We start from the raw sequence: 23,696 nt of genomic DNA, 5'->3' as shown, positions 1-23,696 counted from the left end.
GTCTGTTATCATGGTTTTAGTCTAAAAGAGTCACCTAAGAACGCCAAATGTTTTCAAGCACCATAGCTATTTTGGTTTAAAGCTTTTATTTCAGCGCCACCTCTCTTCACAACAGCAGAACTCCGGGAGTGAATTGATTGGTCGAGGATTCGAGGAAATTGTGCCTAATTTCTGGTCCCAATCTGGAATTTAAAACAAGTTAATGATTTACTTTAGGACTACTCCTAAATTTTAACTCACTTTCATTTCAACAGCAATTATATAAAATAACAAAATTTATGGGATTTAAGACAAAGGAATATGTTTCAAAGCTATGTAAAAAAGGACTTAGTCAAAGGGTTATTTTTATTTATTTTTTAATATACTTTTACTGATTTCAGAGAGGAAGGGAGAGGGAGAGAAAGATAGAAACATCAATGATGGGAGTGAATCACTGATCAGCTGCCTCCTGCATGCCCCTTATTGGGGATTGAGCCCACAACCCAGGCATGTGCCCTTGACCAGAATCGAACCTGGGACCTGTTAGTCTACAGGCCGACCCTCTATCCACTGAACCAAACCAGCTAGGGCCAAAGGATTATTTATGTGGCTTAATCTCTGGTTCATAATACTGAATTATGCAAAAATGTAATGAAAATAAATCACAAATTTGCATTTTGACATCCTAATTCTAGATTTCCCCCAAACCCTTGAAACTTTACATTATAAATGGACCACTTTGTATCCTCTTTGTATCAAACTGCAGTTGTTCCCATCCCTAAATTCATACCTATTGGCATCCCCTCCTGTCTTACAGCCTATAACCACTTACAGCACGGCCCCTTCTATCTTACAGTCTATAACCACTAAGAGTTCTGCTTATGTAAAGGAGGGCTTGCGTGGAAGACCCCAGTCATTGCATCTACGCTTAATGAATCAAAGACCAGGGTGTTTCACCTGGTTGGTGTGGCTTAGTGGCTGAGTGTCGACCTATGAACTAAGAGGTTACTGGTTCGATTCCCGGTCAGGGCACATACCCGGGTTGCAGGCTCAATCCCCAGTAGGGGGCATGCAGGAGGCAGCCTATTGATATTTGTCTCTCATCAAATCTCTCCCTCCCCCTCTGCCTTCCTCTTTCTAAAAATCAATAAAAAAAAACATTAAGAAAAAAATGTTTTAACAGCAGCATTTTAACAAGACTTCATATGTACAGTGCTATGCTCTGTATTAGGTGTTTTGCTTACATTAACTCATATTCACAGTAACCCTCAAAGGCCCACTGATATTCCCGCCATCTCAAATAGATGAATTAATTTGCCCAAAATTACAGGACTTGGAAGAGAAGGAGCCCCCATTTGACCCGGGATTATCAGGCGGCTAAGTCCCTAATCTTTTCACAGTTCTATTCCACCTCCCATAGCACTTCAACAGCATTTAAACAAACATTTCTTGATATTAAGAACAAATAACATTTCATTTGCCCAGAGAGTACGACTAGAAATGCCATCCCTGGAGGATTTTTAAAATCTAATGTAATTAAATGTGATCCTGTATGTAATTAGTAACCATTTAACTTCTCAAGGCTTGCTATGGAGTTGAACAGCAACTCTGACCTTGAAGATTACCAGGTATTCCCGGGACATATATCAAAGTAGTTTAGAAGTGGGAGGAATCCTATCCAAGAACCTTAGAGATCCTCATTGTAGAAGTTACAATGGAGCTGAATTATACACAGTTAGCCAGGTAAATTCAACAGTAAATGTGCTCAGAACACATGACAAACTTCTGGGGGCTTCCTTGTGACATTCCAGTTAGTGAATATATATGCCCACAGTGAATGCTATCAAACCTGAAATATCTGATACAGATTTGGGGGTGGAAGGAACATGGGAAATGACTTTTTAAAATTTTCACACTATCTGACAAAGTGAAATTACAGTTCATATGGATTTGTGGTGGTGCCTTCTTTGAAAGTCATCATTGAAAAATAAAATGAAGCTGAGCTGGTGTGGCTCAGTGGTTGAACATCGACTCATGAAACCAAGAGGTCACTGGTTCAATTCCCAATCAGGGCGCATGCCTGGGGGGCCTGCAGGAGACAGCTGATCAATGATTCTTCTCATCTTTGATGTTTCTATCTCTCTTTCCTTCCCCTTGCCTCTCTGAAATCAATAAAAATATGTATATATATTGAGAATGAGTAGAGTTCCTCAACAGTATGTGAGGAGTGACCAGACTTTAGCTGCTTCCTATCAAGGACATTTGTGTATCTTCATTCCTGAAGTCTCTACAGGGAGCTAGGAAGGGAGGAAGACGGCCTTGGGCCGACCTCAGGATTCTTCCTGCACCGGGACACACGCCTCCCCCTCCACCTCCCCCCAGCTTGGCTGGTCCCAGACGTGCAGAGGCAAGCCCGTGGGAGTTTCTTCTCTGCGGCCCAGGCGGGGCTGGTCTCAGAGGGTAAGAGCAGTTGGCTTGACTTACCAAGCACGTAAAATGGCAGCGAATAGTGTTTTTGGTACGTGGTTTCTTTGTACCATGCTTCGTCAGGCTTGGAGTGTCTTTGAAAACAAATATATCGGATGAGAGTTTGTTGGTCTAGCTGAGGCTGGCATTGACGTTTCTCCTCGGGTGGCACGGCCAAGTCTATGAGAGGTCTAAATGAAAATAGAAACAGCTCGCTGAGCACCCAGTCGAAGAAAAGCTTTCCATTTTCTCATCAGCTGAAATTCATTCCCTGGAAGTAGCCAGGAGGCCACCAAGACAGTGTTGGCCAGACTCGGTCAATCAAGGCCAGCCCTAGCCAAGCTGTCAGTAGGTGGCTCAGGGGTTCCAGTCCCCTGTCCCTCCCTTCGCAGCCCTTCTCTCCCAGTCACGGGTCACAGAAGGCAACCTGCTTTTCTTTTCCTTCTTATTCTTTTTTTTTTTTTTTAAATATATTTTATTGATTTTCTACAGAGAGGAAGGGAGAGGGTTAGAGAAGTTAGAAACATTAATGAGAGAGAAACATCGATCGGCTGCCTCCTGCACACTCCCTACTGGGGATGTGCCCGCAACCAAGGTACATGCCCTTGACCGGAATCGAACCTGGGACCTTTCAGTCCGTAGGCCGATGCTCTATCCACTGAGCCAAACCGGTTAGGGCATTTCCTTCTTATTCTTATCTAGAAACTTAATAAAATCATTGATTGACATTTGCACTAGGTTTCCCCCTTGGCTTTTCAAAGTCAAGTATGTATTTGAGTTGGAGCAAAGGGCTTTGAACTGGGAATCAGAAAATGTGCATAGATTCCAGTCTCAGCTGTTATGCTACCCAACTGCACTTCAAACAAGACATGACTATATCAAAGGCGATCAAGAGAAAAAGAGAAATTTGTAAAATATGCCAGATGAACTCAGAGTAATAGCAATCATATGTTCAGTGCCTACTATGCTTTGGAATTTTATAGCAATTATTTTGTTCAACAGATAAGAAAACTGAGAGTCGGAGATGCAATGAAAATTATCCAAGATCAAACATTTCATAAAATTACTCAGATTGCTGCTTTTAACCCCTGTGGTTTCCAGCCTCACACATTAGAACGCAACATCAAAGTATCTTTTTTGTTGTTTTAAAAATGATATGCACAGAGGCAGAAACCATTTAGGTCAAATTTGTCATTTTACTGGGAAGGGAACAGACTCAGGAAAGTTAAATTATTTGACTAAGTTGAAACTCTAAACTCATGGTGATTACATTTCTTAGATAATTTCGTAAAGTTCCATATTTATTGCTGACTATAAAAGTAATATATGCTCATTAGAAAAAAATCTGGAAGATTATAAAACACAAACACCATCTCACCACTCACAAATAACTGTTGTTAACAGTTTGGTGTATTTCCTTCTAACTGTTTTCTATCCATCAAATAATAATTATTATTGTTCTCATACTCATTTTTGTTATTACAAAGTGTGATTCCCGTTTTTTAAAAAATGTATCATTCTAACTTGAGTGTAATTGTTAGGTGTCTCACCTGGGAGAGCTCCTTACACTGGAATCAACATGGATTCGTGCCAGCTGCCCAGGGAGGTAGCCGAGGAGGTCCTTGCCTTGATGAGCAATGAATGGGCTGGTGGAGAAAGTGAGGGATGAGAAAGAGGCAATTACTACGATCAGTTCTTTAGAAAGGAGTGCCAGCTGTGATGTAATGAAAGAAGATTTTCGGTCTTTGCCCCCATTTCCTGGCACAGAACTCCTTGAACTCCCCACCCCCAATTTTTAATTAATTAGTTAATTACTTTTTATTTCCAGACTATATTTATTTTAATTACTGTTGACATCAAATATTATGTTGGTTCCAGGTGCAGAGCATAGTGACGAGACCTTTATATAATGTATAAAGTGATCCCCCAACAAGTCTAGTACCTGCCTGGCACCACACATAATTACTGCAATATTATTGACTACCTTCCCAATGCTGTACCCCCTTGGACTTTCTTGATGGGAGTGTCTTTTTTATCCAGTTTTCAGGAATCATTTGATGTGTCAGTTTCAAAATATCAGGGGAAAAAAAATACAACGATATTTAAAACCAGTGGGCCAAATGTTGATCATAGTTGAAAAGTGGGAATTAGAAAATGAGGGTTTCTTATATTATTTTCTCTACTTAAAAAAATATATATATATATATAGCCCTGGCCAGTTTTGCTCAGTGGATAGAGCATCTGCCTGTGAACGGAAGGGTCCCGGGTTCTATTCCAATCAAGGGCACATACCTGTGTTGCAGGCTCGATCCCCTGTAGGGGGCGTGCAGGAGGCAGCTGATCCATGATTCTTTCTCATCATTGATGTTTCTATCTCTCCCTCCCTCTTCCTTCCTTTCTGAAATCAATAAAAATTTATTTTAAATATATATATATATTTAGATAGGAAGGGAGAGGGAGCGAGAGAGAGAAACATCAGTGATGAGAAAGGATCATGGATTGGCTGCCTCCTGCACGCCCCACACTGGGGATCAAGCCCTCAACCCTGGGCATGTGCCCTGACCGGAATTGAACCGTGACCTGTTGGTTCATAGGTTGATGCTCAACCACTGAGCCACACTTTATTTATTTATTTATTTATTTATTTATTTATTTATTTATTTATTTATTTGCTGTTTAATCCTTTTCTTTTTTAAAAAAAAAATTTGTTTTATTGCTTTATTACAAATATAATGCACTTTTTATTTTAGAAAGTTGGTGGAAAACAAATCTGAGGACAATCTGGCTAGGAGTAGAAAGGCAGGTAGGAGGAGATTTTAGTGGTTTTGTGGGGTGTGGTGAAGCTCTGAGCAATGTGTTGGAGAGGTGGATGGAGAGGAGAGGATGGAGTGGGGATGCCTGAGGAGAGAGGATTGAGGTAAAAGATGGGAGCTGTCCTAGGCCAGTCTTAGGCTTTAGCATTGGGAAGATGCTGCCACTCCCTGGGGGAGGGGACACAGGACGATGGCCGTCGTTGGAGGACTATAGGGTTTGTGATACGTCCAGTCTTTTAGGGCCTTCCGCAGCTTCTGAGGACTCAGTAGGAACTGTAAGAATTCCAGGGAAGAGCCAGTAGCAAAACCATGAAGTAGCTCGCCAATATGTGTTGGCAACGAATGGAAACTTCAGCTATGTACCTCCAGTCCAAACATCACTTATGGAACGTATGTAGCCTTCTCTGCACACCCTGCTAGGTTCAAGCTGACTCAGCAGCACTTCTTGTCCTCAGAATGCTCTGTAGGTGCCGAGATAGTGGTCTGAATGAAGGCCAATGGGCCTAGGGCAGTGGTTCTCAACCTTCCTGATGCCGCGACCCTGTAATACAGTTCCTCATGTTGTGGGGACCCCCCCAACCATAAAATTATTTCCGTTGCTACTTCATCACTGTAATTTTGCTACTGTTATGAATCATCATGTAAATATCTGATATGCAGGATGTATTTTCATTGTTACAAATTGAACATAATGAAAGCATAGTGATGAATCACAAACACAATATGTAATTATATATATATATATGTTTTCCGATGGTCTTTGGCGACCCCTGTGAAAGGGTCGTTCGACCCCCAAAGGGGTCACGACCCACAGGTTGAGAACCGCTGGTCTAGGGTTTGGGCAGGTGTCTAGGGTTTGAGCAGGTGTCTAGGGTTTGGGGAGGCAAATAGGATGGGGAAGAGATCCCAGGTGAGGCAATTTCAGAAGCCAAGACTTGGACAGAGCCCTAGCCGGTTTGGCTCACTGGATAGAGCGTCGGCCTGGGACTGAAGGGTCCCAGGTTTGGTTTGGGTCAAGGGCATGTACCTTGGTTGCAGGCACATCCCCAGTGTGGGGTGTGCAGGAGGCAGCTGATCATGTTTCTCTCTCATCGATGTTTCTAACTCTCTATCCCTCTCCCTTCCTCTCTGTAAAAAATCAATAAAATATATTTTTTAAAAAAGATTGGGACAGAGTTGGGATCAGAGCGGGGCATGTGGGGACCGGTGGGGTCCCCGCTTCCTATCTGGTATGAAAGGCAAGCTCTGTGGGTAGGGCGGGTCTGTCTGTGCAAACAGGACCTCGGGGAGCTCTGATTTTCAGAGAAACCACAGGCTGTCTGGGCCTGCCCAGCCGTGGATAATATGACTGAGGCCTGGATAGGAACTAACAGCGGGGACTGAGTCATAAGGAGAGAGAGGAGTTGGCACAATCCTGGGAACAAATGAAACCTCTGGGTGCCCCGGAGGGGAGCCCTGGCTTCCGTAGGCGCCATCCAGGTCTGAATGGTTCCCCAGGGCCATGTGCCAGTGTATTCGACGCCAATGGAGCTCCAGAGCAACACTGGCTTCTCACAGCTGCTGTGCTGTTTGCTGGGCTGTGCCCTGACCATGGACTCTTCTTCTCTCGCGTGCACACGGCCAGTACCTGCCGCGCGCAGGTGGCAGCCCAAGCTGTTTGGGGAAGGAGCCCTTCACCAGCACCAGCTAACGCTCTGCCATCCAGCCTTTGGGAAGGTCCCTGGGCGGGCTTTGGCCCAGGAACGGACCGGGGGACGTGTAAGGGGGAGGCTGTTGGAGGCCGGGGGCTGAAGTTGGGACACTGCCTCTAACTCCTTGGTTAGACTTTCCAACCCCTTCTATGTGGCCTTTAAACAGGAGAAAGTTCCCAACGAAGCAGCTAAAACATCAGTATTTGGAAGAGAATTGCTACCTCCTACAGCAGTGGTTCTCAACCTTCCTCATGCCGCGACCCTTTCATACAGTTCCTCATGTTGTGGGGACCCCCAACCATAACATTATTTTCGTTGCTACTTCATCACTGTCATGTTGCTACTGTTATGAATCGTCATGTAAATATCTGATATGCGGGATGTATTTTCATTGTGACAAATTGAACATAATGAAAGCATAGTGATTCATCACAAAAACAATATGTAATTATACATGTGTTTTCCGATGGTCTTAGGCGACCCCTGTGAAAGGGTCGTGATCCACAGGTTGAGAACCGCTGTCCTACAGGGAAATGCCTCGCCTGGCTGTCAGTCAGCACCGGGCCTCTCCCAGGGTGGGTGGGTGTGGGGCAAACCGATGGCTGGCTGGAAAGCACGTGCCAGCCCTCGGGCCTGGCCAAGGAGCCCCTCCCACCCCTTCAGTTTGCTCTCCTGGGAGGGGGCAGGTGTCCGCTGTGTCTGATGCATTATTTACAGCCAGGACAGCTCGGCTCTCTGAGGCGACGCGTTCAGTTCAGACAAGAGCAGACCTGTCCCCTGCGAGGGTGACTGTAACCGCAGACACCATTCGATATGCCCCGGGGAGGTCGGGAGTGTCGGTCCCTCAGGAGCCTGGCCCCCATGGCCCGAGAGGGTTACGGCTGTGACTGCAATTCTCTGTTATGTCTGCCTCCTGCTGCCCAAGTGTCTGTGCAGAGATGATCTCATCCAATTCTCACGGTCACCTTGCCAGGTAAATATTTACACCTGGTTGTGGAAGAGGAGACTGAGGTTCAGAGAGCGGACTCTCTAAATACTCCCTGGCTAGCAACGGCCAGAGCCAGGACCAAACCCAGTTCTCCAAACTCCATGTTGCATCCAGAATCATCTATAATATGTACATATGATTACTTTTTTCAGAAGAGTTTAACGGTTTTTAAAAATAAGATATTTTACATTCTTTTACTTGTACTGTCTTTGTTTTTGTTGTTAATCCTCACCTGGTAGTTTCCCATTGATTTTTAGGGAGAGTGGAAGAGAGGGGGAGAGACAGAGAGAGAAACATCGATATGAGAGAGACACATTGATTGGTTGCCTCCTGCACACTCCCCGACCAGGGCCAGGGATCAAACTTGCAACCAAAGTATATGCCCTTGCCTGGAATTGAACCCAGAAAACCAAACCACAAATAAATGACAGAATCATTATTTTTCTCAATGAAGAATGGATTCATTCATTTTCATTTTTTTTCAGCAAATGGGCATAGGACCTACCATGTGTGACAATCAGCTGGGCAGAAGTGATGATGGTGGATTGTAGGGAGAGGCAAACGAGCCAGCCTAGGGAGCTAACCAGATGCAATAGAGTGCGGGCATCAAGAGCACATATGTTGGAGCTAGGCCAGTGGGTTCAAATCCCACCTCTGCCAATCACTACTAGCTGTGGGATCTTGGGACGTCACTTAACCACTCTGTGCCTAAGTTGTTGTGAAGGTTAAGTACAGTGGTTGCCACAGGATAAGAGTTGCATAGGTGTTAACTGTTATTCCAGTGGGTGAGACCAAGAAGAAATAAAATAAGTTGTGATAAGGGCCCCGAGGCCATGTTTCCCAAAAAAGCGTGAGATGGAGTATAACAGAAGTAGAGCCCGGCCGGTATGGCTTAGCGGTTGAGCATTGACCTATGAACCAGGAGGTCACTGTTTAATTCGACTATGGCACATGCCTGGGTTGTGGGCTCCATCTCCAGTAGGAGGCATGCAAGAGGCAGCCCATCAATGATTCTCTTCTCATCACAGATGCTTCTAGCTCTCCCTCTCCCTTCCTTTCTGAAATCTACACTAATAAAAGAGAAACATGCAAATTGGTGTCACTCCGCTATGTCCACCAGCCAATCGGAGCAACTATGCAAATTAACCCAACAAAGATGGCAGTTAATTTGCATACGCAGGCATGGAGCGAAGACTGAAGGCTGAAGACTGAAGAGGCTTGGCTTCTCTGCTGCTGCCGGACCAAAGGCCTGGGTCCCAGGTGCCGGAGGAAAACTGGTGCCGGCAGCCAGGGGAAGGAAGGCCTATTGCATGAATCTTCATGCAATGGGCTTCTAGTCAATAATAATAATAATAATAATAATAATAATAATTAACAGAGCTGGAGAGGTGGACAGAAGACCTTTTCTAGCCAGGGTGGTTCAGGAATCGCTCTCTGAGCAGCTGACAAGGAGCTAAGCAGGGTGGTGACAGGAGGCTAGTTAAGACAGGGCAGGCCAGGGTGGGGGAGGGAGCAATCCAGGGAGAAGGGACATGTGCAAAAGCCCCGAGGAATGAAGGAGCGTGGCCTATTGAAGGAATGGAAGAAGACAATGGGGCTTTGAAGATGGGCAAGGCCCGTTCATGTAGGCTTTGTAGGCCCTGGCAATGAGTTTGGATTTTATGCAAAATGCAATCATCACAGGGCTTTATGCAAAGGGGGGTGGCTTTGATCCAATTTATATTTCATGCAGCTCTCTCCGGAGAATGGGTTGTAGGACAATAAGAGTGGTGGTTGGTGTAGATGAGCAAGGCAGAGTCCAGGGTGGTCTGGACCCAGTGTTGGCAGTGGAGATGGTGAGTCATTCCCACAGGAGATGGATCCTGGAGGCAGGACTGAGCTTGCTGGTGGATTGGACCCACGATTGTTGCCGAGGCAGAACATAGACACAGCCCTGCTCCACAGTGAGTCCTGAAGGTGGGTGGTGGGCGGGGCACCCAGGGTAGCTCAGACAGGTGCCTCCTAGTGGTGCTCTGATGGATGAACACAGAGAACGGAATCCAGCCAGCCTTGCGACTTCAGTGCCTGTCACACCGTGTTCCACCCAAACCCTCAGGCTGCCCACGGCTGGCTCAGGTCAGGCCCAGTGACTGAGTTAGTTCCGCTGAGCCCCAGGCAGCAGCCACAAGGGGAAGTTTGTTTCCATTTTCCCCAGGAGATGAGACCACAGTTCAATATGCCCAACCGTGGACAGAACAGATGTCAAACACACAAAAAGCCAACACTTGTGGGGAGACAGAAACCAGGAGCCACTGGAACCACCCTGCTTCCTCCTCTTGGGGTTTCAGGGAGCGAGAGGTAGGCTCTGTGTTTTCTCTGAAAGGACTCTCAAAATACCTGGGAACCAAGATCCCTCACCGCCCCCTCCCCCCACCCCCGCTTCTTTCTTAGATAATTTCTGGAAGCAAAAGAACTTACCTTGGTTGACTAAATATTGTTAAAATTAACTAAATACTAGAATGAACACGAGGTTTGCTCAAAACCACCAAGTCACTGGAGCTGCAGGAGGCTGACCCAAAATCACTTGCTGTGTAAGGTTCCTACCCGGATTTTATAGTTTATAAAGCTCTGCAGATCCCATGGCGAGTGGGGAAGGGCGGGTGGGGTTAGAATTCACAGATTGTTGTACAGTCTCTCTCAGCAAGATGAGCTTAGCCCAATGAGATGCGTCTAGGACTTGTTATTCCTAGGCCACGGATGAACTTGGAGAAAGAGTGATACTCAGCCCTAGTTTCCGTCTGTGCGGTCACCTCCCGTGTAGCAGAAGCACAGGAGTGGCTGGTGGATTCCAAGCGGAGTAAAGGGATCCCTGTCTTCTTGCTAAAGCCTTTCCCAAGCAAAAACCAATGTCCTTCAATCTTTTGGGGATTTGGAGTTGCCTGCTTGCTTGGATTCTGCCACAAGTGTGGGAGTTTTTAGTTTTCATTTTGTTTGTAACAACTAAAACCCAAAGACACTTCACTAGAGCCCCCTGGCAGCAGCTGTCTGTCGATCGGTTCTGATTCCCCAGACGCCTGCCTGTCTGCCTCTGGAAGGATGTTACCTGGGTGGGATCACTGGGTGGCGGTCAACAAATTGTCGTAGCCGGACAGCGGTCATGATGAGTGGGATTCTGAAAGAAAAAAAAAAATTGTGAAGAATGTTCCCATGGCAAGTTTATATACATTTCCAGGTGAGAGCCATCTGGTACTACGAAGTCCTTCTTAAAAGTAGAGATCACTGGCTGGTGTGGCTCAGGGGTTGAGCATTGACCTATGAACCAGGAGGTCAGGGTTGGATTACCAGTCAGGGCACATGCATGGGTTTCGGGCTCTGTGGGGAACTGATATAGGGTTGAGCCTCAGACTGACCTGCTGGCAAAGTCACAAACAAGTCCCAGCTTAGAGGGCTCAGTCCTCTTAGCATAATTAGGCTTGTCCTTATAACACCCCCTAGATCTTATCTGGGAAGCTAATGGGCTGAGGGAAGTGCAGGAAGTGTAACTATGGTCAAAACAGGTGAAACTCACAAGAACTGTGTAACTATGGTGACCACTGCCTTGTTTACCTCTGACTATAAAATGGTTGGTGTGGCCTGAGCACTGGTGGAAGTCCTTCCTCCTGAGTTGGACTTACCTGCCTGGCCCCCAATATTCCCAAATTATCTCTTGTCTTTTCTCTTTCATTTGTGTGCGGCTCCTCTTCCAGATCCTGAACCCTCAACCACTCGGGACGTGGAGGGAAACATTTACAACAGCTGGCGCCCAAACAGGGACTTGTTTGTGACTTTGCCAACAGGTCAGTCCGAGGCTCAACCCTATATTGGTTCCCCACAGGGCTCGATCCCCAGTAGGAGGTGTGCAGGAGGCAGCCGATCCATGGTTCTCTCTCATCATCGATGTTTCTATCTCTCTTCCTCTCCCTTCCTCTATCTCTAAATATCAATAAAAAATATTTTTTTAAAAATAGAGATCTTCTGCCTGACTATTTAGGGAAGGAAATAGACTAGAAAAGGAGCATAAAGACACGGAAGTGTAAACTAATGCATGTAGATACGTTTTTCTTTTTTATTTTAAAACTAGAGGCCCGGTGCATGGATTCATGCACTGGTGGGGTCCCTCAGCCTGGTCTGTCGAAATCTGGGACCACTTGGGAGATGCTGGAGGCAGAGGGACCCCATGCACTGGGCCTCTAGTATGCAATAAGATCTTTGGTTAATCTCTTCCTGACCTGCCCCTCCCCTCTTCCTCTGAGATTCATCAGTCTGTTCCATGTTTCCATGCCTGTGCGTTAAGCGTCTGCCCCCCTGGCGGTCAGTGCTAATCATAGATACTGATCAAATGGTCGCTTAGGCATATATATATATATATATATAAATTTCAGAGAGGAAGAGAGAGATAGAAATATCAATGATAAGAGAGAATCATTGATCAGCTGCCTCCTGCACACCCCCTACTGGGGGTCAAGCCCACAACCAGGCATATGCCCTTGGCTGTAATTGAACCCGGGACCCTTTGGTTCACCAGCCGATGCTCTATCCACTGAGCCAAACCAGCTAGGGTGCTTTTCTTTAAAAGCAAAAAATAAAAAATAAAAAAAAAAATACTGTGCCAGTTGGGCACTTAGCCCCCTCCCCACCCTTGTTAGGGTGCCTTCCCACTGCACCAGCTTTCAGGCTGAGCACTACATTTCCCAGACTCCCTTGCAACTAGAGTTCTGATATGAAGCCGATTCCTCCAATCAGTGTAGAGAAGGTGTGGGGGTGGGGTGCTTGCTCAGTCAGAATTGTGACCCATCAACTGGGTCCCCTTAGGGTCAGACAGCAGCCAGGCTGCCTGGAGGGTTGCTCTCTGGCAATTGCTCCCAACTGCCTTTGGGCACATGTGTTGTGAGAGGACGTGTAGAAAAGGGTCTTCAGTAACGGAGTTCCTTTGCCAGTCTTCTGTTGCTTCTGTTTTCTCAGGAAGCCAGTCTTCCTGGTTCAGGAAGGTTGGTTACCCACCTCTTCCTCCCCTTCCACCCTCCCCCAACCCTTCTATGAATTGCTTTTCCCTTCTTCCTTGTCTAATCTAAATTCGGCCAGTTCTTCAGGGCCTTATTCAAGGTCTCTGTTCTGATTTCCAAGTGGCCCATTGCCGGCCTCTGAATTCCCAGAGCCCTTGATGAATTCTATTAGGCATTTTGGTTCTCAGATCTTTCCTCATTGGTTTATTAATTCATTTACAAACTCTATCATTTAAGAAACGATTTAGTGAGTGACAACTTTGCCCGGGTGTGGACAAGGCTCTAGAGCAGCGGTTCTCAATCTGTGGGCCGCGACCCCTTTGGGGGTCGAACGACCCTTTCACAGGGGTTGCCTAAGACCATCAGAAAACACACATATAATTACATATTGTTTTTGTGATTCATCACTATGCTTTCATTATGTTCAATTTGTAACAATGAAAATACATCCTGCATATCAGATATTTACATGACGATTCATAACAGTAGCAAAATACAGTGATGAAGTAGCAACGAAAATCATTTTATGGTTGGGGGTCACCACAACATGAGGAACTGTATTAAAGGGTCGTGGCATTAGGATGGTTGAGAACCACTGCTCTAGAGATTCTTCAAAGAAGAAGACATGAGTTTCATACAGTGCCTTGCCTGTCCAGCTGCAACGGAAACTTCTAGATGCCGGAACCATATTGTTTTGGTGGCCAGTATCTCCACTCTCATTGCTCTCCTACCTCACTGTCATTTCCCACCCAAGGAAGTGCTCTATGCATCCTTTGGAATGAATGGATAAATGAAAAAAAAAAAATCTATCAGTCAATCAACTCAGTAACCTAGTGACTCAGTTAACAGTTTTTAAGCTTTGTTCGTCGGGCATCATAGAGTCAGATACCTTAATGGAGATATACCCCATTTCTAAGAGAAAAATAAAATGCTGAGCTAGAACCATTCAAATAATTCAAAGTTGAGTATGAATGTTCACTTTGTAAAAGAATTCTCGTCTTTAGGAAAGGTTTGCCACAGAGTGTCTGTAAATCATGAGCTCCAGTCTCTAGAACATTCAAAATGCAGTCAGCTATTGAGTAATGCAGCCACGAAGTGGGAGGAGAGAGAGGTGTGGGCAGTGAGCGTCATACCGGTGTTACCTGCTCGGGCTGCAGTAGTTGGAGACCTTCTTGCTTTAAAGAGGGGTCCTCTGGGCTGCCTCCAGGAGTTGATGCACAGCTAGGGCCCCCTGCAGAGTTAGGGGGCTTGATCCCTTTACATCACTCAAAAGCTATTGTGATGCACTCTGGGTTGGACAGTTTTGCTAGGTAACGCCTTTCAGGTCTTGGGCTTAAAAGCACATAGGTGTCTTTTGATCTTTGTGAAAGCCCAGCTGAGCATGAAAGGGCAAAAGGAGTGTGGAAAGGAACACCGTGTGGGCAAATAACCCAGATTATTTAATCACCAGTACGTTCTTTTCTATAAAGATTATCCAAGGACCACATAAGGTCAACGAGCTGGGTGGAGCTGGATGGGCAAGTTCTGCCCTTTGCACGTTGGAATTGAGGAAGTAGGGCTGGCACGAGGGACAAATGAATTCAGCTCTGCTGGGTCCAGGACTAGATTAGGCCTCCTCCTGCTGCTACTGAAGGCATCGAAGGAAGCTTTTCATTGGTTACCAATATGTTTAAAATATATATTTTATTGATTTTTTACAGAGAGGAAGGGAGAGAGATAGAGAGTTAGAAACATCGATGAGAGAGAAACATCAATCAGCTGCCTCCTGCACACCTCCCACTGGGGATGTGCCCGCAACCCAGGTACATGCCCTTGACCGGAATCGAACCTGGGACCCTTCAGTCCGCAGGCCGACGCTCTATCCACTGAGCCAAACCGGTTTCGGCAACCAATATGTTTAAACCAATCCGTGCGTGGAGCCTCACAGTAGCACTACTGTATAGAGTAGCAAGTCATATCCTTTGAAGACCAGAATGGCAAATAAGCTCATTTATCACCCAACACAAAACCAAAATAAAACATTGGTATTATCCACGGCAGGCCGGCCTGGATACAGGAATGCCTCTCAGTTAAACAGTGTCTGCGGCTATGAAGTAAAGCATTCCCATGAAATTTCAGGTGGTGTTTATGAGCGACCAGGGGCTGGGCTGGAGCTCCCACTGGGAGACTAACCTACCTGGAACAACACCGAATAGTTTAATACCAGAGTCTTGGCGAATACCAGCATTTTGTTGAAAGTAGGACAAATTTAAATATCAGAACAGAAGCAACATACTGGGCTCACACTAGTAGAAGTGATAAATGGTTCTCATTTGTTGGTTAACTACCTGGTATCGCTAGATCATGTTGGTTATTCGATGTATACCGCTTTACATCCCAACCGCGACCATCAAAGGTAAACATGTTTATTTGACATGAAGGCTAAGAGAGGCTAAGGACCCTGCAGGTCCTTCAAACCTAGGATTTGAATCCAGCTCGGTCTGACATTGACGCCCGTGTTGGTCACATCTGCACATGGCAATATACCTAATTCTGGCCACGCACATGCCACTGCAAGTGTTCCGTGCTGTCTCTGGGAAATATCATTAAAGAAAGAGGCCTGAGCTTCCCTCCCTGCTGGGGAGAAATGCAGATAGATACTGGGATTTGAGCAGTTCTGGGCCCTGCGGTGGAAGCCACGCCTCAGGGCGGGGAGAATGGTAGGTTGGGAGAAGGCCGGCTCCTTCCTGATTGTGGAGCCGCCAGAACAGCCCACGACTGCTCGCCTTTGGACTTTGTTCCAGTGAAAGTGCAGTGAGCTTGGATCTGTGTCAGCCGCCTCTGCAAGCCAAACCCACACATGCACTGAGCAGGACAAGGTCTACCTTTTTTAAAAAAATAAAATAAAATATTTTTATTGATTTCAGAGAGGCAGGGAAAGGGAGAGAGAGAGAAACATCAATGATGAGAGAGAATCATGGATCGGCTGCCTCCTGCACGCCCCACACTGGGGATCGGGCCCACAACCCGGGCATGTGCCCTGACCGAGAATCGAACCATGACCTCCTGGTTCATAGGTTGATGCTCAACCACTGAGCCACACCGGCCAGGTTCCAAGTCTACCTTTCTCAAGGGAAACCTTGCTTTTAAATCGGACTTTTCCACCCATGCACTCCCCTTCATTGATTCATTTGTTGGAAAAAATGCCAAGTATTGTATACCAATTTACCTTCACCTTTTACTTAGGAAGGGACAGGAATTGGAGTACAAAAACAGTGGCAACAGAGAAAGAGTCAGATGTCATTGTTACCAACATCCTTTTTTTATTCCCAGGCCTAGTGTGCGGCCTCTGGGAGGCAGGGACTGACGAATCACAGGGTTGTCGCAATCAGAGTTGACAGTCATGCTTTTGGCGCTAATAATAACCGCGGGAGGATGTGAGCGCTTGTACCGTTCTATTGTGGAGACTTGTTTTGTTTCTCTTCCCTTTCCTTGCAGCACTTAAGGCACGGCAGGCAAGTGCAGACATTTCCCCTTGCCTCCCAGGAGGCTTTGAAAAGTCGGTCCAGTTTTTCTGATGGGCCCCGAGGGAGCTTTCCCCGTGGACTCGGGCTCTTTGACACAGTGCCTGGAACCACTGGGACGTGCAAAGCCCTGCAGAACATTGCCTGAGATGGGAACCTAGAGCGTGGACCATAATCAAAATTAAACTTATGGAAAATAAAAAAAAAAAAATGCCCTAGCCGGTTTGGTTCAGTGGATAGAGCAGGGGTGGGCAATCCCTGGCACGCGTGCCAAACATGGCACGCCAGTAACTTTCGCTGGCACGTGAAACCCTCTCTTATAATCTTCCATTTACAATTGTGAATCTTTGTTCTCAGTGATGAATTTTGTTAAGTCTCGTAATAGGAGTAGCCTGACGGATGAAAGTAGTAGCTCGTGCATATCTCTGAAGGTCACGAAATAGAAACCTGATGTAAAATCTGTCATCAGTGATGCAGCAGCAAAAGTCCCACTGACAATATCAAACGGAGTCATAAAGTTTTCTGTCGGACTATCCGTGTACATGCATACATTAAAAAATAAATGTATTTTTTCATCATCATATACTGTGTTTTTGTCGTTTGAATGAATTTTATTATTTCTTCAAGGTTCTTCACATACGTACACCTTAAGAGATATCAAGTAGGCGTAACATGTTCTCCAAAAATTAGGGTTGGCATGCAGAAGAATTTTGAGTCAGAGATTTTGCTGGTTTTGGCACGCACTCACAAAAAGGTTGCCCACCCCTGGGATAGAGCATCGGCCTGCAGACTGAAGGGTACCAGGTTTGATTCCGGTCACAGGCACCTGCCTGGGTTGCCGGCTCAATCCCCAGAGGGGGGCTTGCAGGAGGCAGCCCATCAATGATTCTCACTATTGATGTTTCTATCTCTCTCTCCCTCTCCCTTCCTCTCTGAAATCAATAAAAATATTTTCTAAAAAATGCAAACAAAATTATTTATGTAAGTTTGGGAACAAGAGTCACACTTGCTAAGTCACTTTCCCTTGTTGAGCTCTTACCGGCAGCCTGCCATGTTGCTAAAGCTCTTTATCAGATTATTTGTCTTAATTTCACAATCTTATGAGGAGGTTGGTACAGAATCCATTTTGCAACGGAAGCCAATGAGGCCTGAAAACATCCAGTAACTTGCCTATTGTTACACGAGCAGAAAAAGGTACAGGGAGGCTCTGAACCCGGGTCTGTGTGGCCCCAAAGGCCTTGGTTTGCACCATCATTTTTCTTGGCCTCGTGGAGATCCATGAGCACAGTGGGAGGGCTGAGGTCAGAGACCTGGGCTGGCACGCAGCCTGGAGGTCTCTGACTGTGGGTGTGTTTGCACTTGGACTCTGTTTCCATGTCTGACAGCATGATGCCCACCCCCCGCCCACCTCCACCTGAGGCCCATCCGCAGCAGAAATCATTGCCCCAGGACCCAGGCCTCCTGGTTCCGTGGTTTCCCATTTTTTCATCTCATGCGACGACTGATTAATGTGGAGAAAATTCCTGGGAGGAGTTTATTGGCCGGAATAGGTGACGTTGGGGCGGTCCCAGAAAGAGAGGGGCCTGCAGGTAACTCACGGTTCCTTTCTCATCCACCTCCCTGGACACAGCCCTTTGTCCCGGAATTGGGTGACTCAGCGCTTGCGAGGGGAGCCCGGGATGAAATTGCCAGAGGAAACCAAACAATTCTTATTTACCAAACTGTCAAAATCCTATCATTGCAATTAAGGGGATAGGCAATTAACTGTGTCTTAATTACAGCAGCTGCCACTTCATGTGAATGCTGTAATTTACAGAGAGAATGGGAGGAGGCTTTAAATTAAATGTGTGTCTTTAAACAACGAAAAACAGTCATGGAATCTGAAGAAAATTGTCGGCGGTGGTGGCCGAGGCCCCCCTGGAAAGAGATCGGCTTGCAGCATGCCATGATGTCCTTCGTCTTTGTTGCCTGATGACTGACATTATTATAGTCTATTTTATATACAGCGCAATTGAGTGATTTCAATAGCAATATCAGCTGTGAAGCCCTCTGGAAGGGCCAGCTCAGTGTTTTGTTTTTTTAAACTCACCTTTACAACAAAGATATTGAAACCACCGGTCCAGACTCCTGGACAAAGAAACGAGCTTTTACATTCAGGATTTTAAAGGATTTTGCCTCTGTACAACCACTCTTTGAGGTAAGCTTTATGACCACTCATTCCAGACGAGGAAACCAAGGCTCAGAGAAGCCAAGGAACTTGCTCAGGGTCACAGAGCAAGCCCTGAAGTGGCCAGGCCGATGTCAAGGCCTGATGTGACTTCAGAGTTCGCTTTTTCCCGGAGGCTGGTTGGCACCATGAGGTCAAGGCACCGCAGTGAGAACCCCACACAAGGGAGAGGACAGAGCTGTGGCAAGTCCAAGGTGAGCAACACTTAGAAGTCATCAGGCATCACGGAGTGCGGCTGGCAGGTCAGGGGCCGGACCCAGAGCTGTGTGTCTGTCCCTGGGAGGCCCAGGGCCAAGTGTTAAGAGTATAGAGCTTTCAAGCCAGCTGACCACGCTTCAGACCTCTGCTTTTCCACTTGCTAACCACTGGCTGACCTTGGGGCATGCCTTCTCCACTTGCTGATGTTGGGAAATGCCTTTATTGTCTCTGAGCTTCAGTAGCTTCAAGGTTGTTCATGTGTGTCTTGGGGACTGGATCACCCTTGCACAACTGCTGTGAGGATATAAGGGATGACACTTGACAAAGTGGCTGGCACGTTGAAGCTACTCAGGAAATGTTAGCTCCTCCCTCCTCTTCCCCAGAAGGGGACTGGGTGGGGGGGGCCTCAGGTAGAGGAGGCATGGGGGTGAGGGTGTTTCCGGGTGGTTACCAGGCAAAGAAAAATCCCAGGGGCCTATGACAGCAATTGGACCCCACATTGGGGGAAGGAGAGTCAACCTTAGGACCCAAGTGGATGCCCAGTTAGCATCGCCAGGGACTGACCAAGGATGGATAACAAGTACCGCAGACTTCGTGTTGAGTCCCGAAGAGTAGAGTTTGAGGCCGATGAAGATCAGAATGAATCCTAGGATTTGTCCATGACACAAAATGGCTAAGCTGGGAGGTGGGATGCTGAGCTGTAGGGCTGGGTAGGTGAGCATATCAAAGAGCCAGCTGTGTGGCCCTGGGCCCAGGCTTTCTTTTAGCAAATCCTCTACTTAGTCCTTGAACTCTGTCCTGGAAGACTGCGGAGAGATTGGGAATGTTGTTGATGAGAGGATTAGATGAAGGGTGTGGCTCTGGGTCCACAAGGCACCCCACCTTCAGTTGGTTCATTGGGGACAATCTCTTCTCTGTGTGGTTGAACTTTGATCCCTTTTCTGGAAAGACATCAGTGTTTTCAATACAATATAGTAATTTAGAGATGAAAATTGCATAAAAGTAAAGTTGATGCCTACAAGTACCTCCATAAGGGAATTGAAAATGGGCTGAGCATTTCCCGGTGACCTCTGGCTTTGGGCCCTGATGCTGTGCTGCCTCCGCTTGCCCTCCTCTTCCCTCCCTGGACCAAAGTCTGCATCCAGGATGTTAAGTACCAGGATGCTAATGTACTCTGAGGTCTGGGTAGCCTCTCCCAGAGGAATGAGCATTTTCAGCTTCTCTATTTGTAACCAACATCATTATAGAGGCACCCCTCCTCTAACCACCAGGAAGTGCTTAGCCAGGAGACCGCAATGCTCTGTCTCAGAGAGTTGCTGGAAATTTCCCAGAAGGGGGAGGTCAGAAGGCAAAAGAGCACACGGTGGTGGCGTCACAGAATATGAGCAAGACAGAAGTACGGGCCTGGGGGTCATCTTGGTGACCCCCACTGTCTTACTAACTGGTTTTCTTTTTCACCCGTTGAAGGAAATTGCCAACGCAGGGAAGGCAGATACTATATACAGACTGAGCACAGAAGCAACCAAAGTTCACGGGCTCCCTCCAGGTGGAAGTACCGTTGGGCAGATGTTAGTGCCCTTGACCATCACACTGTCATTCAGCCACCTGAACCCACCGGGAAGTCTCCCTTGCTCTCACAAATCACAAAAAGGAGAGCTGGATGAACCTTGGACAGTGCTTAAGACCAAGTGAGGTTGGTTTATCCATTCAGAACACCCTCCTGGAACACCTACTGTATGCATGGTGCTAGTTGCTGAGTACCTGGAGATGACGAGAGGGGCTACAGGCAGATCTAGAGCAAAACTTCAGTTCTCTTGACCGTTGATCTTCTACTTTTTCATATCTCACGACAAGGTTGGTGACTACCATCAGGGTCCTATCTAAGCTGTTTTCTAAAAACAATTAAATGAAATTTTCGGGACAGAAAAACCATGTCTGCCTATGGTGAGTGAAGAGGCTAGAAGGAGACCAAGAGAGGAAAGAGAAGAAGGTTTGAAAAGAATTAAGGGATCTTTGAAATCCCTTTCTAAGGAGTCAGAAAACTCAGATGCCTCAAATGAGGAGCCAGGCAAATAAGCAGAAGTGGGTGGAAGTGGCCAGGAGACTGCCATGGGGCTGTCCTGCAGATTTGGGAGGGTGTCTAAACCCCTGCAGAGGGCCAGCTGCTACTGTAACCCTGAGGAATTGCACCCCACCCCACCATTGTTTCTGTAAATGCTGACTCTGACTAATATGCCGCTTGTAGAATAGATAAACAGCATGCTTGTATAAGAATCCGAGGGAATGACTTCAGAAGATACAGACTCCAACCTTTAGTCATCCCGGTTCTGGGAGGTTTGCTGACCTTCAACCATAGAACCAGGATGGTGTTGAACCAGGATGACAAAGACCAGGATGACACACACCACACCAGCACTTGGCCAGTTTCAAGGTCCTTATGGGCATGGAATGTGCTGACCTGCACACAGAGAACTTTTCAACCCCACCCCCATCCCCTTAATTTCTTTGTTCTGCTTTCCCTCTCCCTCCTTATGAAAACCTCTGCCTGCACTGAGATGTGGAGATGGGCTTAAGGGTCATAAGAGTCATAAGAGTCCCCCATCTTCTCAGGTTATCAGCACTTGAATAAACCTCTTTCCTTTTTTACCAGAATCTGTCTCACAAGTTTGGTTTTTGTGGCAGCAGGTAGCCAGATCTGGGTTCCCGTTACGTTACTCAGCTCTAACTTATTGTTGCTTTTATAGGGAAACTAGAGGCCCGGTGCATGAAATTCATGCAGGGGGTGGGGGTGGTGTTCCCTCAGCCTGGCCTGCAATGACACAAATGTTCCGCGCCTGGCCTGGCCAGAGGCCCTCTTCGGCCGGGCGTGGAACACTTGCCTTGTAGCTGCAGCGATGAGGCAAGCATTCCGCCAGGCTGCTCATGCTGCCCGCTCTCAGTGGCTGCCCCACCCGGGACTGGGGAACTCTGGTGGGGCTGAGAGGACTGGGTGCTGCCATCTTGTGGCTATGGGTGTCACCACCTTTGTGACGGAGTGATGGTTAATTTGCAGAGAAAGGAGGAAATGATATTATTGAATGTAAACTGTAATTGAAAGGATAATAATATTATCCTTTTATTAGATAGGATGGGCCCATTGTTGCCAGGTCTTCTTTTTTTTTTTCCAAGAGAAAAACGATTTTTAATGGGAACGTTCCTGACTCTCAGTGCACTGATTCTGCCTTTCCTGCAGAGTTATTCTTTGTTTTAAGCAAGGTCCCCAAGTTAATGATTCACAAGGATGTAATTGAAATTTTTAATTTAGTGGTAGAATTCCACTAGCAGAATCCATTCCAAGAAGTAATTAGGGAGGTTTTCAAGAACTCAAGCTATGCCTAGGAAAGCCCACCTGGCTGAGACTCACCGTCACATGAGTAGCATTGCCCCTTCCTACTCTTTTCTCCCAAGGCCCCACCCACGTTGTCTCTAAGGGAATGAAAAAGTATCCAAGAAAATTATACCTTTTCATAGGAAAGAAAACTCCAGCTGATTCAGATCTAGCTCTCAGCCTCTGGAGACTGGCACTCCCAGCTAATCCCCAGAGCTCTGCGGCTAAGGTGTGGTGGGAGGTTCTTTCCTGCCCTGGGAGACATGATCCCAGGGAACAGGTGTGGCCCTCATCACTCAAGCTGAAGAACATATAAAGCGAACACCAGGAAATGGATTAATTCTGATTGCGGAGATCTGAGTAGGCAAATGTGGCACTTGATATAGATTGATTTTCCACTGGCAGTGGGTGGGGGAGGTTTCTCCAGTTCAAGGACACAGCAGAGACATGGAGGTGAGAAAGTCCAAGCCACGTACCAGCGTTATGTGTTTGGTAGCACGACGGTCACAAAGGACCACAGAGTGGTTCTTAGGCAACAGATGTTTATTGTTTCAGAGTTCTGGAGGCCACAAGTCCAAGGTCAAGGAGTGGCAGGGTTGGTTCTGAACGCCGTGATTGAGAATCCGTTCCAGGCCTCCCGTCTCTCTTCTGGTGGTTTGCTGGACGTCTGTGTGCTCTTTAGTTTGTAGAAGCATCGAGCCCTCTCTATGTCTTCAGCTTCACAAGGTGCCCTCCCTGCATCTCTCCAGTGCCTTCTCTCTGTGCTTGTGTCTCTTGTCCAATTTTTCTTTTCTTTTTTTTATAGGAACACCAGTTATGTAGATGAGGAGTTCAGCCTGCTGACCTCCCCTTAATTTAAACAATGACATCTAAAATGACCCCATTCCAAATAAGGTCACAAGCTGAAATACTGGGGGTTAGAACTGCAACATACAAACCGGGGGGCAGGGGAGGAGCACAATTTAACGCATAAGAACTAGGATGCAGGTCATGTAGTCTGGCATGTTTAGTGGAGGGCAGAGGGAAGTGAGACCAGAGAGAGACCCTGGGGCAAGGTTGTCAATAAAATATTAATAGTTAATAATCATGGCACACATTGTTTGAACAGTTTTTAAAACTTATCTTTATTGTTGAAAGTATTATAGATCTTCCCTCCCCACCGCCATTGGCCCCCTCCCCTTGAAGAGCTGTTTTATTCCAGACACTATTCTCAGTATTTCACATAGGCGATTGAATCCTTACCATTTTTATAGACGTGGGAATTGAGGTACAGGGAGCATACCTCCTTCAATTTCCTAAAATCCCTCCAAAACGGATTTATTTAAAAGAGGAAGGAGGAAATGATACTATCGAATGTAAACTGTAATTGAAAAAAATTGACACACACAAAAAAAAGGAATGATGAAGGAAAGTCACATTTTCTGAGGTGCAGGAATGCTGTGT

The 23,696-nt window shown here is 46.5% G+C and overlaps 1 protein-coding gene across 4 annotated transcripts in view; it reads right to left on the bottom strand.

Moving 5' to 3' along the window:
• Positions 1–71: 71 nt before the first annotated feature.
• The window catches only part of SPMIP3 (sperm microtubule inner protein 3), a 31,645-nt gene continuing 8,020 nt past the window's right edge, over positions 72–23,696 (bottom strand). The window contains exons 1-5 of one of the 4 annotated variants that reach the window (XM_059677430.1): positions 22,387–22,508; positions 11,020–11,088; positions 3,996–4,091; positions 2,464–2,636; positions 72–182 (exon numbers count right to left, since the gene is read on the bottom strand). In XM_059677430.1, the coding sequence (XP_059533413.1) occupies positions 91–182; positions 2,464–2,636; positions 3,996–4,091; positions 11,020–11,088; positions 22,387–22,394 (438 nt within the window). In that variant the 5' untranslated portion in view covers positions 22,395–22,508 and the 3' untranslated portion in view covers positions 72–90. Of the gene's footprint in view, positions 183–2,463; positions 2,637–3,995; positions 4,092–11,019; positions 11,089–14,091; positions 14,218–22,386; positions 22,509–23,696 lie in introns of those variants that run through there. The other 3 variants (XM_059677431.1, XM_059677432.1, XM_059677428.1) reach the window with 3 other exon arrangements.

Source organism: Myotis daubentonii, chromosome 20 (genome assembly GCF_963259705.1).
Source record: "Myotis daubentonii chromosome 20, mMyoDau2.1, whole genome shotgun sequence".
Taxonomy (NCBI): Eukaryota; Metazoa; Chordata; class Mammalia; order Chiroptera; family Vespertilionidae; genus Myotis; species Myotis daubentonii.
Note: the sequence above shows the minus strand (reverse complement) of the source record. Positions and strands in the feature narration are given on the sequence as shown.